Source organism: Myotis brandtii, unplaced genomic scaffold, assembly GCF_000412655.1.
Source record: "Myotis brandtii unplaced genomic scaffold, ASM41265v1 scaffold97, whole genome shotgun sequence".
In the NCBI taxonomy this organism is placed as follows: Eukaryota; Metazoa; Chordata; class Mammalia; order Chiroptera; family Vespertilionidae; genus Myotis; species Myotis brandtii.
In genome coordinates this window covers 1,397,255-1,408,851 of record NW_005372020.1, presented here as the reverse complement: position 1 = coordinate 1,408,851, position 11,597 = coordinate 1,397,255, and the positions used below count along the sequence as shown (strand labels likewise).

Genomic DNA, 11,597 nt, shown 5'->3' with positions numbered 1-11,597 from the left:
CCTCCCCGGGCAGATGGCTGCTCAGGGACAGGCAGCTCTCCTGCCATCCTCCCAGACAGGTGACCCTGCCTTGTCCCCTGAGAAGCCACCCTCCACGCCCAGGGACGGAGCGCTTTGAAGTGTCACATGATGGACAGAGGCGCTGCCCACCCTCACGGAGGCTGCTCTCCCGCCAGCCACCCTGACAGCCGCCCTGCCCGTTCCCCACGATGCATCTGTCCTTGCAGTCTCCCCAGACCCCACGCTGCCACACGTGGGCTCCTGGGCATGGAGCCAGGCTCCCCGGGATCCCGGGCCACGCAGCGTTAAGGCAACAGAGGAGGCCAGTCTGAAGACCCCAGGGTGGCACCTCCCTCTGGGCCAAGGCCACGGCTGGTGCTGAGACGCTGGTGAGCCTGCCCGCCCTTCTAGCAGGGCCCACCCAGCCCCGCCAGCCGCCAGTGGGGAGGGACAGCTGGTGGGTGGGGCAGATGCTGAGCGTGGTTTGCCTTGTGGGGGAGCAGCCTTGGGCACAAAGACGCAGGGGTGCGGAGCGGGGCTGTAGGCACCCCTGCCCCTTCGCCAGAGGCAGCCCCTGGAGGGTGGGGGTGGTCCCGCCCCTGCGAGCAGGATCCACTTCCCTTATTTCTTAGGTGCAGACCTGGGTGCGGACCCAGCTCACCCGTCAGTGTCCCGGGCAAACTCCCCGACCCAGGGGGTTCTGCCTGCAGGCGAGGGCCTGGCATGGGCCCCGCGGGGCCTCCTCTCTGAGGAGGGACCTGAACTGGCGTCTGCCCGTGAAGAGGTGTCCGTGTTCCAAGTACCTGCAGTCTCACTATTAGCATCTTGGGGTGAATCTCACCCCAGAAGTGAAAACTTAAATCTCAAATAACCCGCCTCCCTCCCCCCAAAAAAAGAAAGAAAAGAAAAGAAGGCCACAGTTCTAGCCCGTGCCCATGCCGCGCTGTGACCTGGGCGGGCACCGCTTCTCACCCAGGCAGGAGACCCAATATTCTGAGCCAAAGGTCGTGGCGTGAACACCAGGGTGGGGGGAGGCCGCAGCCTGTCCTGGCGCCCAGCACCCAGCCCTGGGAGACTTGGGGCTCCCCGTTCTCAGAGGACGGCCCGCTGCTGGGATGCAGGCCAGTGGCAGGAGCCTGCCCACACCCCTAGAGCTTGGGCACCTGGAGGGCTGTGGGGGCACAGAGTCTGTTCTGCCCAAGGCCCAGCCCTCCCAGAGGCCACCAGCCATGGGGACTGGGCTCCGCAGCACCCCCAGGGAGAAGGGGGGACAGCTTCCAGTGAGGCCGGGTCAGCCAGTCTCCACACACACATGCTGTCCTGACAAGCAACCTCTCTCCCGGGGCTGGGTCCCCAGGTCTGAGGCGGGGCGGGCCAGGCCGCTCCCCCAGCCGGGGTTGGCTTGAGGCAGTACGGGCGCCCCCAGAGCTGGGTGCCCCTGAGCAGTCGGAGTCAGGCTGGGGTCCTGGGGGGCTCTGCTCAGCTCTGGGGGTGTCTCCAGCACCCAGCGGGTGTGCGGGCTGAGTGGCATGATGGCACTCACCACTGGTGAGTGATGAGTCAGGTGCTGCGACCTCCCAGAATTCCCTGGGGCTTTGTCCCACGGGCTGAGGCCCTCGCTCTGTCTCCGAGCCCCAGCAGCCGGGGCTGGGCCGGGCCTCCTGGGTGGGCCCGGCTCCGCTGTCAGCTGTCCAAGTAGACAAAGAGGATGTCCTCGTCCGTGCCGTAGCTGGTCCTGGCCTCCTCAAAGTTACTGACGCTGGTGCTGCACATTCCTGCGGGAGGCGGGCAGGGCGGTCAGCGGCGGGCGAGCACCTGCTCCCGGGGACCAGGGGGGGGGGCCGTGACCCCCCCCCCCCACCACTCCTGGCACACCGTCTCCCCCCCGGAGCCCTCCTTGCTGCTGTGGCCTCGGGAGCTGCCCGACCCCTCCCCAGGTCAGCGATGAAGTGAGGCCCCGAGAGGGAAGCAGTGGGTAAGTCTGAGCCAGGGCGGTCCTTCCTGCCCCGGGCAGTGGGGAGCCCGGATGGGTCCTCAGACTCTCTGACGAGTGTGCCGACCTCCAGTCGGGGCTGGGGGGGCAGAGGTGGGGGGAGGAGCCTGCAGTCTGTACAGCAGACGTGCACTGGGGCCCTGGGCAGTGGGGGAGGCTGGTGGCGTGGGAGGGAGAGACGGCCAGGCCTGGCGATGAGCAGGGGGTGGAGGGGCCAGCACGGCCCCAGGCTTGTGGCTGGTTTGTGGCCTGGCCTGAGGGATGGCACAGAGGACAGGGCCCAGGAGGAGCAGGGGTGGGGAGAAGGCGGGGGGAGGCCTTGGCCCCCCAGGTTGAACGGGAGGAGGTTGGAGGTCCAGGCGTATGGGCCCCACCCCCACACTCACGGTCGGCGAAGGCCGGGTTGTTATAGAAGATGGAGCCCGTGGCCCGGCTGTAGCCGCGCAGCACGATGAAGTGGCCCTGGTAGTCGGGGGTGCGGCAGAAGCAGCGGTGGCCGCGGGGGGCGAAGCAGCAGTACTTGGCGGGGCTGGAACAGAGCTCGCAGTGCAGCACCCCCGAGTTCACCAGCACGATGGCCACGTGGCCCTGCGCCAGGTGCGCCTGGATGTCCTGGATGCTCACCGAGCTGCGGGGGAGGCGGCGGTCACGGCCCCGCCCCATCTCTCCAGTGACCCCGCTTGGACCCGTCACACGGCCTGGGGACAGGGCTCCTCCCTCCCCCCGAGCTCCCTGCTCAAGTCCAAGGCCAAGGGCAGGACCAGTGGAGGGGGCTCCGTGTGCGCCCAAGAACAGGCTGGCCCCATCGGGCCCTCACGGGGTGGGGTCAGGCCCAGACGACCCCCCCCCCCCGCACCGAGGGCTAGTGGAGCAGCACCTGGGACCCCTCCTGGACGGAGTGAATCATGTGAGCCCAGCGCCTCCATTGGTCCTTCACCCTAACTCGTGTGGCTCCCGTGGGGACCGTCAGCCTAACGTACGCCCCCACTCCGAGCCATGCAAGGCGCTGCCAGCTCAAACCCCCACACTTCTCTGAAGGGCCGTTTTTCTTGCCCCCAAGGCTCCTGGTGGCAGAGTGCTGTCCAGGAAAGGCTGGTCCGCAGCTCTCCCAGGGCCCGGGGCCAGCAGAGCCAGCGCCCCAGGCTGTGCCCAGACCAGGAGAGAAGGGGCTGGACGTGGGTCCCCTCGGCCGGCCCAGCCCACGTCACGTGGCAGCTGGATTTGCTGCCTCCGCCCCGGAGAGCACCTCATTTTCCCATCTGGTCTTTGAAACAAACACCTGCTGAGCCCCGAGGGGGTTCCTGCCTCGGGAAAGGCGGGGCGGCGTGGATGGCTACGTGTGGAAGGGTCAGGTCCCGTCACAGCCCGGCCAAGGGCCATGTTGCCCGGGGGACGGGGCGGCTCTCACCGGTTTTCCCGTCCTGCTTCCTCACCCGAGGGGCGGGCAGCACGCCTCCCCACGCAGGACGGCACCTGCCAGGTGCCACCCGGGAAGCACGTGCTGCCGTTCCCTGCAACTGTGCTCCTGTGGCCTAAGGCGCGTGGAGACCGCCCCCGCTCTCCAAATCGCCTAGAGCAGGGGTCCTCAAACTTTTTAAACAGGGGGCCAGTTCACTGTCCCTCAGACCGTTGGAGGGCCGGACTATATTTTAAAAAAAACTATGAACAAATTCCTATGCACACTGCACATATCTTATTTTGAAGTAAAAAAACAAAACGGGAACAAATACAATATTTGTATTTGCATGTGGCCCGCGGCCGTAGTTTGAGGACCCCTGGCCTAGAGTGTGGCCACACGTCGCTCATAACGGACACGGAAGTCTGGAGAGAACGGGGAGACTGGGAAGAGCGGTGCGGGCTGGGAGAGGGTGGCTGGGACCTGAGCCACAGGCCCGAGCGCCGAGCCCGCAGCGAGCCGGGAAGACGGCGCTCACGTCTGGGCAAGTTCCTCCCAGGGTCTGCCTAGCCCCCGCCCCGTGTAGATGAGAAGGGGAGACCCGGGTAAGGTCACAGATGTGGGGAGAGCGGGGAGCCAGGCCTCCCTCCTCCTGGGCTGTCCCCCGGCAGGCTCCAGGCTCCTCAGCCCTGCCCTCGGGGTACTGTGGTCTGTCCATGCCACCGTCCTGGGAGTCGCCCAGGGCTGGCTGGCGTCTGTCTTGCTCACCTGCACCGCCAGCCCCCGCTCAGGGTCGCCCAGGCAGAGGTTTGTGCACAGCAGTAGCCCCCCCGGGTCCCCTTTTGATGGATGAAAACACCAAGGCTCGGGGACAAGTCAGTGCCCACAGCCACCGGGCAGGACACCCCAGGCTGCCCGACTCCCCCGGCCTCAGCCTTTCTCACCCCACCCTGAGGCCTCGACCCCGCAAGTCTACGGGTGCCGGGTGCACAAGGAGGGCGGGGGAGGCTCACCATTTCTCCACCAGCACCTTGCAGGCCTGGGCCTGTGCGAACAGCTCGTTGACACGCGTCTCCTCGGTGTCGAAGTGCTTCCTGTAGAAGGACTGCAGAGAGAAGGACAGGCTGAGGCCCCCCACCCCCACCCCCGCCGGCTCCTCAGCCCCTTTGGACAAAGAGCACATTCTGAGTCAGAGACGGCACAGGCGATGCGGGCAGGGAGCTGTCTGCCCCAGCGGACAGGAGTGCGGAGGACCACACGGAGGCGTGGAGACGATGCTCAGGAGGCGGGTGGGCAGCGGCTGAGCGGCTCCCTGGGGGAGGTCAGTCAGCCCTGGTGCGCATGGGCAGGAGTCTGAGCAAATGAGCAAGAGTGACTGCCCAGCCCCGCTCTGCCCCGCCAGGGGAGGCCCACGGGACGCACTTGGCTTTACGGGGATTTGAAGGGGTCGGAGCCCCTGTGGAGGCGGCAAGTGACCCTGTTCTTGGGCCCCAGGCTCTGCCTGGCAGCCGTGGTGACCACACCGGATGCGAGAGCCCCCTCTGCCTGGCCTGGGGGTTCAGGGGAGAATGAGGTTGCCTGGCCCTGGCCACCGGCAGCAACTCTCTTGCCAAAGAGGCCAGCAGCGGCTCTGCCCGCCAAGTTTCAGAGCCGGGCTGACCCGCCTGGAGGCAGGCCACCCTGGCTCTGCTGTGCAGGGAGGGGGAATACCAGTGTACTGGCCAGCCTAGGTCGGCATTCTTTTTCAAAAAAAAAAAAAAGAGAGATTTTGGTTTTTTCCCCAGAATACCCACTACCCAGCTTGGAGCCGCTGCTCCCATGAGAAGGAAGAACATGGGCAGATGGTGGCCGGACGAGGTGAGAGTGTGCGCTGAGCCCGGGGCCTGCCTTGTGCTGAGGGCAGCGGGGGAGGAGGCGAAAGGCGGCCCGAGACGCTCACGCTGTCCAGGGCGAGTGGCAGGGCCCTCTGGGGCGGGGGTGCTGGGAGGAACCAGCTTGCTGCTCAGATCCTTTGCGTAGGAGGCGCCTCAAGGTCACCTGCACTGACTGGCTCCAAGTCCTGCCCAGAGCACATCTGCTCCCCGGTCTGCGCCCACCTGTGCACCCACTCATGTGCCAGGCCTTGACTGCACGGTCTCCCAACTACCGAACCTGCTGGAGGGCTGGCAGCCAGCCACTCACCTGGTTCTTTTTTATTTTTATTTTTTTAGTTTTATTGATGTCAGAGAGGAAGGGGGAGGGAGGGAGGGAGGAACGTCGGTGTGAGAGAGTCACGGGGGCTCACCTGGTTTTTGTAGCCCTTGTCCACCCCCAGGGTCTGGGTGCAGAAGCGGTGCCGCACTCCGAAGTGGCGCATCAGGTAGGCCAGGTCAATGGTCCAGATGCTGCGGGTCAGCCGCAGCTCCTGCAGGGCCCCCTCGAACTCGCTGTCGTCCAGGTGGCCCAGGTACCTGTGGGCAGACGCCGCTGAGGTCGCTCGTCCTCACGCTCCCCTGCGGCCCATCGGCCTGGCAGAGCGCCCGCTCCCAGAAGGCCTCATGTCCTGCCCACACACGGCCTGGGCGCCCCGCTGCTTCTCGCATCGCTTGTGGGCTGCGTGACTCTGGGCAAGTCACCACCCTCTGGCCTCACGAGCTCATCTCTCCGATGAGGGGCTGGGACCACGTCAGTGGCTTTCTGAGTTTGGGTCAGAGAATTCTTTCGTTGAACCCTATCGGGCCTGGAATTCCCGGATGGAAAACGGGTGGAGGGGAAGCAGCGCCTGAAACTCCTGCTCCGAGGTGATGGCTGGGGTCCCCCGGGCTCCGACAGTCAAAGTCCCGGTGACGGCTGGGGTCCCCCGGGAGCCTGGGGCTGGGAGGGGGAAGGCCCTATGTCCCAGTCATGGGGTCACTCTGTGGGCCGGGCCTGGGCACCGAGGACTTCCCTCGTCACCCGAGCCCCAGGCATCCCCGAGAGGACCCCGGGAAGGCCGGGTCCACCCTCGTTTGCTTTTGCAGATGGCACGGAGCCTCCCACAGGCCCCGACCACGGACGGCCACGTGGACGCCGCATCCCACCCAGACCGCCCCCGTGTGGTGTGGACAGTGGGCCTCGGCCCGCCACTCACCGCAGCACCATCCTGGAGCAGGCCAGGCCGCAGTCCCAGTGGTAGAGCTGCTGGATGATGGGCACGGGCAGCTGCACAAAGTCCCCTGCGAGGAAACACAGGCGGTCACGGGTCCGGCACGGCCGCTGCTGCCACCGGGGAACCACGGCCATCGGCTCCTGCCCAGGCCCCACGGGAGCGAGTCAGGGGCCCGCCGCAGCCTTTCGGCCTCCGACCCACTCTCCGTACAGCAGCAGTGGTCCCCCCGAAACAAAAGCAGTCACAGCAGGTGAGCCCTACTCAACATCCCCCAGCGGGTTGGGTCCCACATCCCTTAGGACAGTGCCTCCGCGGCTGCTGCCCAGCAGCCTCGCCTCCGCACCCCCACGTGTGTCCTCACAGGCCTCCCCGAGGCAGAGCCTTCCCCGGCCACGCGGTTCCTCGTGCCCCCGGCCTGTGCACACCTCCCTCCGCCTGCACCTGAGGACTCTCCTGGCCTCCAGTGACTGAGCCATCTCCTGCCTTTGCTTTTTTTCTTTAATCCTCACCCGAGGTTGTTTGTTTCTCATTTGAGAGAAAAAGAAACATTGACCGGTGCCTCCTGTACGCGGGACCGAACCTACGGCCTAGGGATGTGCCCTGACCGGGAATCGAACCCGCAACCTTTTGGTGTATGGGACGAAGCTCCAAGTGAGCCACCGGCCAGGGCTGTGTCACTTCTTCACGACATTACCTGTCTGCCTGCCCCCCACTACGCGCACTCACAGCCCCACAGGCCTCTCTCTGAGCCTCTTTTTGGGGGGAGCTCAGAGAAGGCAGCGACAGGGCAGCGCATGAAAGTCGCTTAGCCATATTCATGTCCGAATTCACGAGGCTCCTGGAGGTTTGTCTGACTTCAAAGCCCCCGGGGCCACCACGGTGTGAAGCCCAGGGTGAGAGAAGGGGACTGTGACGTAGAGTCTGTGCAGGGGGCATGCGATGCTGGGTGGCCTCTCTCTCAGGAGGCCCTGGCCGGGGGCAGGGAGGCAGGGCCGAGGGCAGGGAGGGTGTATGAGCCCCGTGGCCACCGGCTGGCTGTGGGCTGAGCGACTGACTTCCTCTGGCTGGACCGAGTCTGGCTATCTCCAAAGTGGGGAATTTTGGTCTGATTCAGTCATTCAATCGACAAGCATTTCCCAAGGCCTAGCGCAAGCATGTCCAACTCGCGACCCGCGGGCTGCATGGCTCATTTATTTGGCCTGTGTCAGCCTTTGAGTTTGACATGCTTGGCCTGGAGATATAGCAGTGGCAGGTCCCTGTCCCGGCAGGCGGCAACACCAAGCAGGGAGGCCAGAGAACATGGTAGGGTGCGCCCTGGGGAGCCGAGAGTCAAGAAGCACAAGGGAGTCCTGGCCGGTTGCTCAGTGGTTAGAGCGTCGGCTTGTAGATCGAAGGGTCCAGGGTTCGATTCGAGGTCAAGGGCACTTTACCTCAGCCCCAGTAGGGGTGCGTGCCGGAGGCAACCAAATCGATGTTTCTCTCTCTCTCCCCCCCTTCTCTCTTCCACTCTGTCTAGAAAGCAATGGAAAACCCACCCTTGGGTGAAGATTAAAAAAAAAAGAAGAAGTACAAGTCAGAGAGGGAACAGCACGTGCTGAGGCCCTGAGGGGGGGCGAGCTGGCGCCAGCCTCCAGGGCCCTCCCCGTCTGGGACGCCAGGGATCTGGACAAAGTCCACAGTCTAAAGAACGGAGGTCCCTCCCTTCAGCCGTCAGCGCCACTCGTGCTGATTCACGGCACCTGCTCAGCACCAGAAACCCAGCCTGCGCCCTTTCATCTCAGGCGCCTCTGGGTCTCTCTTGAACTCAAGACCAGCGGGTGCAGCATCCGGAGCCTGGCTCCCAGGCGTGCACCAACCAGAAGGGCCACTCGTGAGTCCTGGCGTCCGTCCTGCCCTTCTGACCTGCGGGCCGCTTGCCTGGAGGGGTCCCAGGCGCCTGCTCTGTCTGATCCTCCCCAGCACAGATACCGGCACTCCTGGGGCCTCCCCTGAGCCCGGGCTGGCCACGCCCTCTCCTTTATCTGCACACTCACCAGGCCCAGTGCACACTGTGCCTCGGAGGGGCCCTTGCAAGGAGCTTGTCTGTGCCTCGGGCTGTTGTGCATTCCCAGGAGGCAGGGACCCGTGACTGCTCCTTTGCTGCCCCCCCCCCCAAGGTGCGCAGTGGCATGGAAGGCAGAAGGCATGGCTGATGCAGGCCACCTGCTGGCTGAGGCGCCTGACCTCTCCGGGCCTGCTCCCTCCTCGGTGGCACGGGCCGTCACAGGCGCCAGCCTGCAAAGTGCTACGCGCTCAGGGCAAGAACATGCGTGAGGCCTCAGGTCCATGTGGCGGGATGGGCCCTGACGCACCAGCCCAGGCTGGCTGAGCCTTCGTGCCCCCCTTCCCCGGACCCAGCACCTCTGGCCCTGCATTCACGGCCTTCGCACATTCGCCTCCTGCAACTGCCCCAGCTTCAGTCTGAGGGCTTAGTCCTGCCTGTCCTCTGCCCTAAATTCCAGCCCCAGCCCCTCTCCCATCTCTGCACAGAAGCCAGAGGGGGCCCACCCATAGCTCCCCATTGCTCTTAAAATCCAGTTCCCACCCCTTACCACAGCCTGCAGGGCCCGGCCCAACCCGAGCCCCACCTGCCTCGCCTTGGCCCTTTCCCTCACTCATCCCGTTCCTGTTACCCTGGAAACCCATCGAGCTTCATTCCACCCCAGGGCCTTTGCACATGTCGCTCTCTCTGTCTTGAACTCTTTCCCTTGCTGTTCTCAAGGCTGGCCCTTCCTGTGATTCAGGTCAAAGCCTCCTCCTCTGAGAGGCTTTTTCCGGACTATGCTCTTGGGGGAAGGGAGCCCTCCTTCACAGCACTTAGCAAAACGTAACAAGACAACAGCAACAATAATAAAGTCACCGACTATGCTCTTGGGGGAAGGGAGCCCTCCTTCACAGCTCTTAGCAAAACGTAACGACAGCAACAATAATAAAGTCACTCTGTCTCCACCAGACAGACTATAAGCTCCCCGAGGGCAGAGAATTTGCTAATCTCCTTCACTGTTATTCCCAGTGACCGGTGTCTGATGCTTAGTAGTGACTCAATAAACATTTGTGGGAAGAAGTGAACTTATTAAACAGCCACTGTGTGCTAGGCTCTAGGGCAGTGGTTCTCAACCTTCCTAATGCCGCGACCCTTTCATACAGTTCCTCATGTTGTGGTGACCCCCAACCATAAAATTATTTTCGTTGCTACTTCATAACTGTAATGTTGCTACTGTTATGAATCGTCATGTAAATATCTGATATGCAGGATGTATTTTCATTGTTACAAATTGAACGTAATGAAAGCATAGTGAATAATCACAAAAACAATATGTAATTATATATGTGTTTTCCGATGGTCTTAGGCGACCCCTGTGAAAGGGTCGTTCGACCCCCAAAGGGGTCGCGACCCACAGGTTGAGAACCGCTGCTCTAGGGACACTATAGTGACTAAGATCCGAGTCCCAGGCATCCGAGGATTCATGTTCTAAAATCATTCCCTGCCCGGGGCTGAGTGGAGGGAGTTCTATACAGGGTGTTGTCCCTCAGGGTGGCGGGCCTCCCTGGTCAAGAGCCCCTCCCTGTGACCACAAACTGCCTTTCTGTTTGTCCTTACACAGGCTGTTTACTTCCCAGACGTTGCTCTTGTATACACTGTACATCCCTTAGTCGGGAATGCTGTCTCCCATCTCTACATGTCCAAATGTTCCGGGCCCTTTTCCTCTCTGAGCCCCTCCACATGGAGTATCTGAGATGGCGTCCCCACTGGACAGATGGACGCTATCTCACTGGCAGGTGGGGACAAGGCGGCATTTACCCCCTCCTCGCCCTCGCCCTCGCCCAGGCACTCAGACAGGCTTGGTGAATGAAAGGTGTTTCTCCCCAAAGGCCTTCTCCCTTGAAATGCCCTGAGCCCACCTGCCACTGCAATGCCCCCCCCCCAGGCTTCAGGACAGCAGCCCTGTGTATGGCCCCCTCCTCAGTCTGTGGGCTGGGCTCCGGCACCGACTCGATGGGCCATCTTTGCTTGGGCTTGGAGTCTGTCTGCGCTCAGAACAGCTGCTCTGAGCTCTGCTGGCCCTTCTCTTCTTGCCCTGGTCCTTGGAGGCCCTGATCCCAAGGCCCCGGAGACCTACACGTCCCCACATGGCGGATCCCAGTCTTGGCACCAGCAGGTCCGCCCACAGGGACCCAGAGAGACTCCTGTGGGGGGTGATAAGGGCAGGCGAGCCCTTCCAAGCCCAAGCCGCCGCTAGCTGTGGGCGCTGGGGCAGAGGGACTGCCCACCTGAGGGCCAGGTCTGCCCAGACCGCCCTGCTGGCTTCGGTTGGCAGCGTCACCAAGGGCGGAAAGCGGGACACTGGCCCTGAACACTGAGCGCCTCAGTCAGCTCGTCTGTGAAAGCGAAAATAGCTATGGTAACCCGCGTCCTGGGGTGGCTGCAGGATTAGCCAGGCGCTGAACGTAAACAATTCCCACAGCGCCTGCTCGGGGCGCTCCCCCTGAGGGTGAGCCATTCCTCCCCGGACGCTCAGGGAAGGCCGGGGCCTGGTCCGAGAGCACAGAGCTGGGGGCTGGCACCACTCCCTGGTGGGACACCAAGGCCCCACAGACACCTGGGTGTCCTGACCTTCCCCCGAGCGGGCACCTCACTTGAGTTTTCTGCACTAGCACTGGGCACAGTCGCTGCCTCGCCCCTCCTTCCTGGAGCAGCACCCCGAGCATCAGGGCGCGGAGGGTGCGCTTGGTGTCCACCCCAAAGGCACTGAGGCCACCCTGGGGCAGAAGGAAGCAGAGGGCGAAGAGCTGCAGGCGAAACGCCGAGTCCGGGAGGCCCGGGGGAGGGCCCTGCACGGCTCTGCGCTCTCAGCAGTTCCTGATGCTTCTAGGCCCCGGGTCCCACCGGGTCAGGATCTCCCAAGGCGGCTCCCGCAGGACTTTGCGCTTTGGGGGAAGGGGGCGCCCCTGCCTCACAGCCCGGGGGGACCCTCCCACCAGGATCGCCATCAGAGCTGCGGCGGCCCCGGCCCTGGGAGGACCAGGAATGGCCCAGTGAC

General features: G+C 63.7%; 1 protein-coding gene across 2 annotated transcripts; it reads right to left on the bottom strand.

Moving 5' to 3' along the window:
- Nucleotides 1–1,571: 1,571 nt before the first annotated feature.
- GUCD1 (guanylyl cyclase domain containing 1) lies at nucleotides 1,572–10,926 on the bottom strand. Of its 2 annotated transcripts, XM_014533364.1 has the most exons (6): nucleotides 10,828–10,926; nucleotides 6,499–6,583; nucleotides 5,674–5,839; nucleotides 4,403–4,494; nucleotides 2,380–2,621; nucleotides 1,572–1,775 (listed from the first exon to the last, which is right to left on the bottom strand). In XM_014533364.1, the coding sequence occupies exons 2-6, from the start codon at nucleotides 6,507–6,509 to the stop codon at nucleotides 1,684–1,686; spliced, it is 603 nt and encodes a 200-aa protein (XP_014388850.1). In that variant the 5' UTR covers nucleotides 6,510–6,583; nucleotides 10,828–10,926; the 3' UTR covers nucleotides 1,572–1,683. The 2 variants fall into 2 exon arrangements, with proteins under 2 accessions (XP_014388850.1, XP_005886355.1); XM_005886293.2 differs by lacking the exon at nucleotides 10,828–10,926 and having other exon boundaries at nucleotides 6,499–6,750.
- Between the last annotated feature and the right edge of the window lie 671 nt (nucleotides 10,927–11,597).

Coding starts and splice junctions, on each gene's coding strand:
- GUCD1 (XM_005886293.2), bottom strand. CDS start 6,650: ATGGCCGTGGTTCCCCGGTGGCAGCAGCGGCCGTGCCGGACCCGTGAC. Junction 5,840..6,498: donor TGCTCCAGGATGGTGCTGCG/GTGAGTGGCGGG, acceptor GTCTGCCCACAG/GTACCTGGGCCACCTGGACG. Junction 1,776..2,379: donor CAACCCGGCCTTCGCCGACC/GTGAGTGTGGGG, acceptor CGCCTCCCGCAG/GAATGTGCAGCACCAGCGTC.